Here is a 559-nt window from a genome sequence, read left to right as displayed (position 1 = left end):
ATGTAGAACGTGTTGTTTGACCGGTACGACAGGATCCCGTTGATCACAGCGGACGACGGGTCGATGTAGTAGACCTGTACAGCAGCATGGACATGGTCAGTCCGCTCCCTCCTGCATCATAGACATGGCGACGCACGTTGTGGTCGATCCATCGCGCCGCGTCAAACACGTATTTGGCCGACGACGCGAGGAAGAGCGAGTTTTGCGATGCTGGAGGCAGATTCGGATGCAATACGCGCTCCAAGAGGTAGCAGACCGCGACGGACCCAACGCACACCCCCACAAGGGCCAGGAACCGGCTGATGCTCCCAATTGCGACCGTGCCTACAGCAGCCACGCAACGTTCAGAACATCGTCCACAGCCATCGGACAATCCAGCCGCCGCACCGTTCGAACACACGAGCTGAAAGTCGACGTGGGAAAACTCGCACTTGCGGTCCAACGTGGCCGTGTGGGTCGTCGGCGACGCCAGCGACAGCAGCGCCGACAGACCCCACACCATAAAGTTGCACTTGAACACGTACGCCGGCGTGTACTGCTGCGTGACGACCATGAGGAC

At 59.6% G+C, this 559-nt stretch overlaps 1 protein-coding gene across 1 annotated transcript in view; it reads right to left on the bottom strand.

Annotated features, from left to right (window-relative positions):
• H310_12826 (hypothetical protein) overlaps positions 1-553 on the bottom strand; it is a gene marked incomplete at both ends in the record, with an annotated part of 2,218 nt that extends 1,665 nt beyond the window's left edge. The window contains 3 exons of the mRNA XM_008880031.1: positions 22-74; positions 137-324; positions 388-553. Of these exons, the coding sequence (XP_008878253.1) occupies positions 22-74; positions 137-324; positions 388-553 (407 nt within the window). The remainder of the gene's footprint in view (positions 1-21; positions 75-136; positions 325-387) is intronic.
• Between the last annotated feature and the right edge of the window lie 6 nt (positions 554-559).

This window comes from Aphanomyces invadans, assembly GCF_000520115.1.
Source record: "Aphanomyces invadans strain NJM9701 unplaced genomic scaffold supercont1.44, whole genome shotgun sequence".
In the NCBI taxonomy this organism is placed as follows: domain Eukaryota; phylum Oomycota; class Saprolegniomycetes; order Saprolegniales; family Verrucalvaceae; genus Aphanomyces; species Aphanomyces invadans.
The sequence above is the reverse complement of the archived record's forward strand: the minus strand, read 5'-3'. Positions and strand labels throughout refer to the sequence as shown.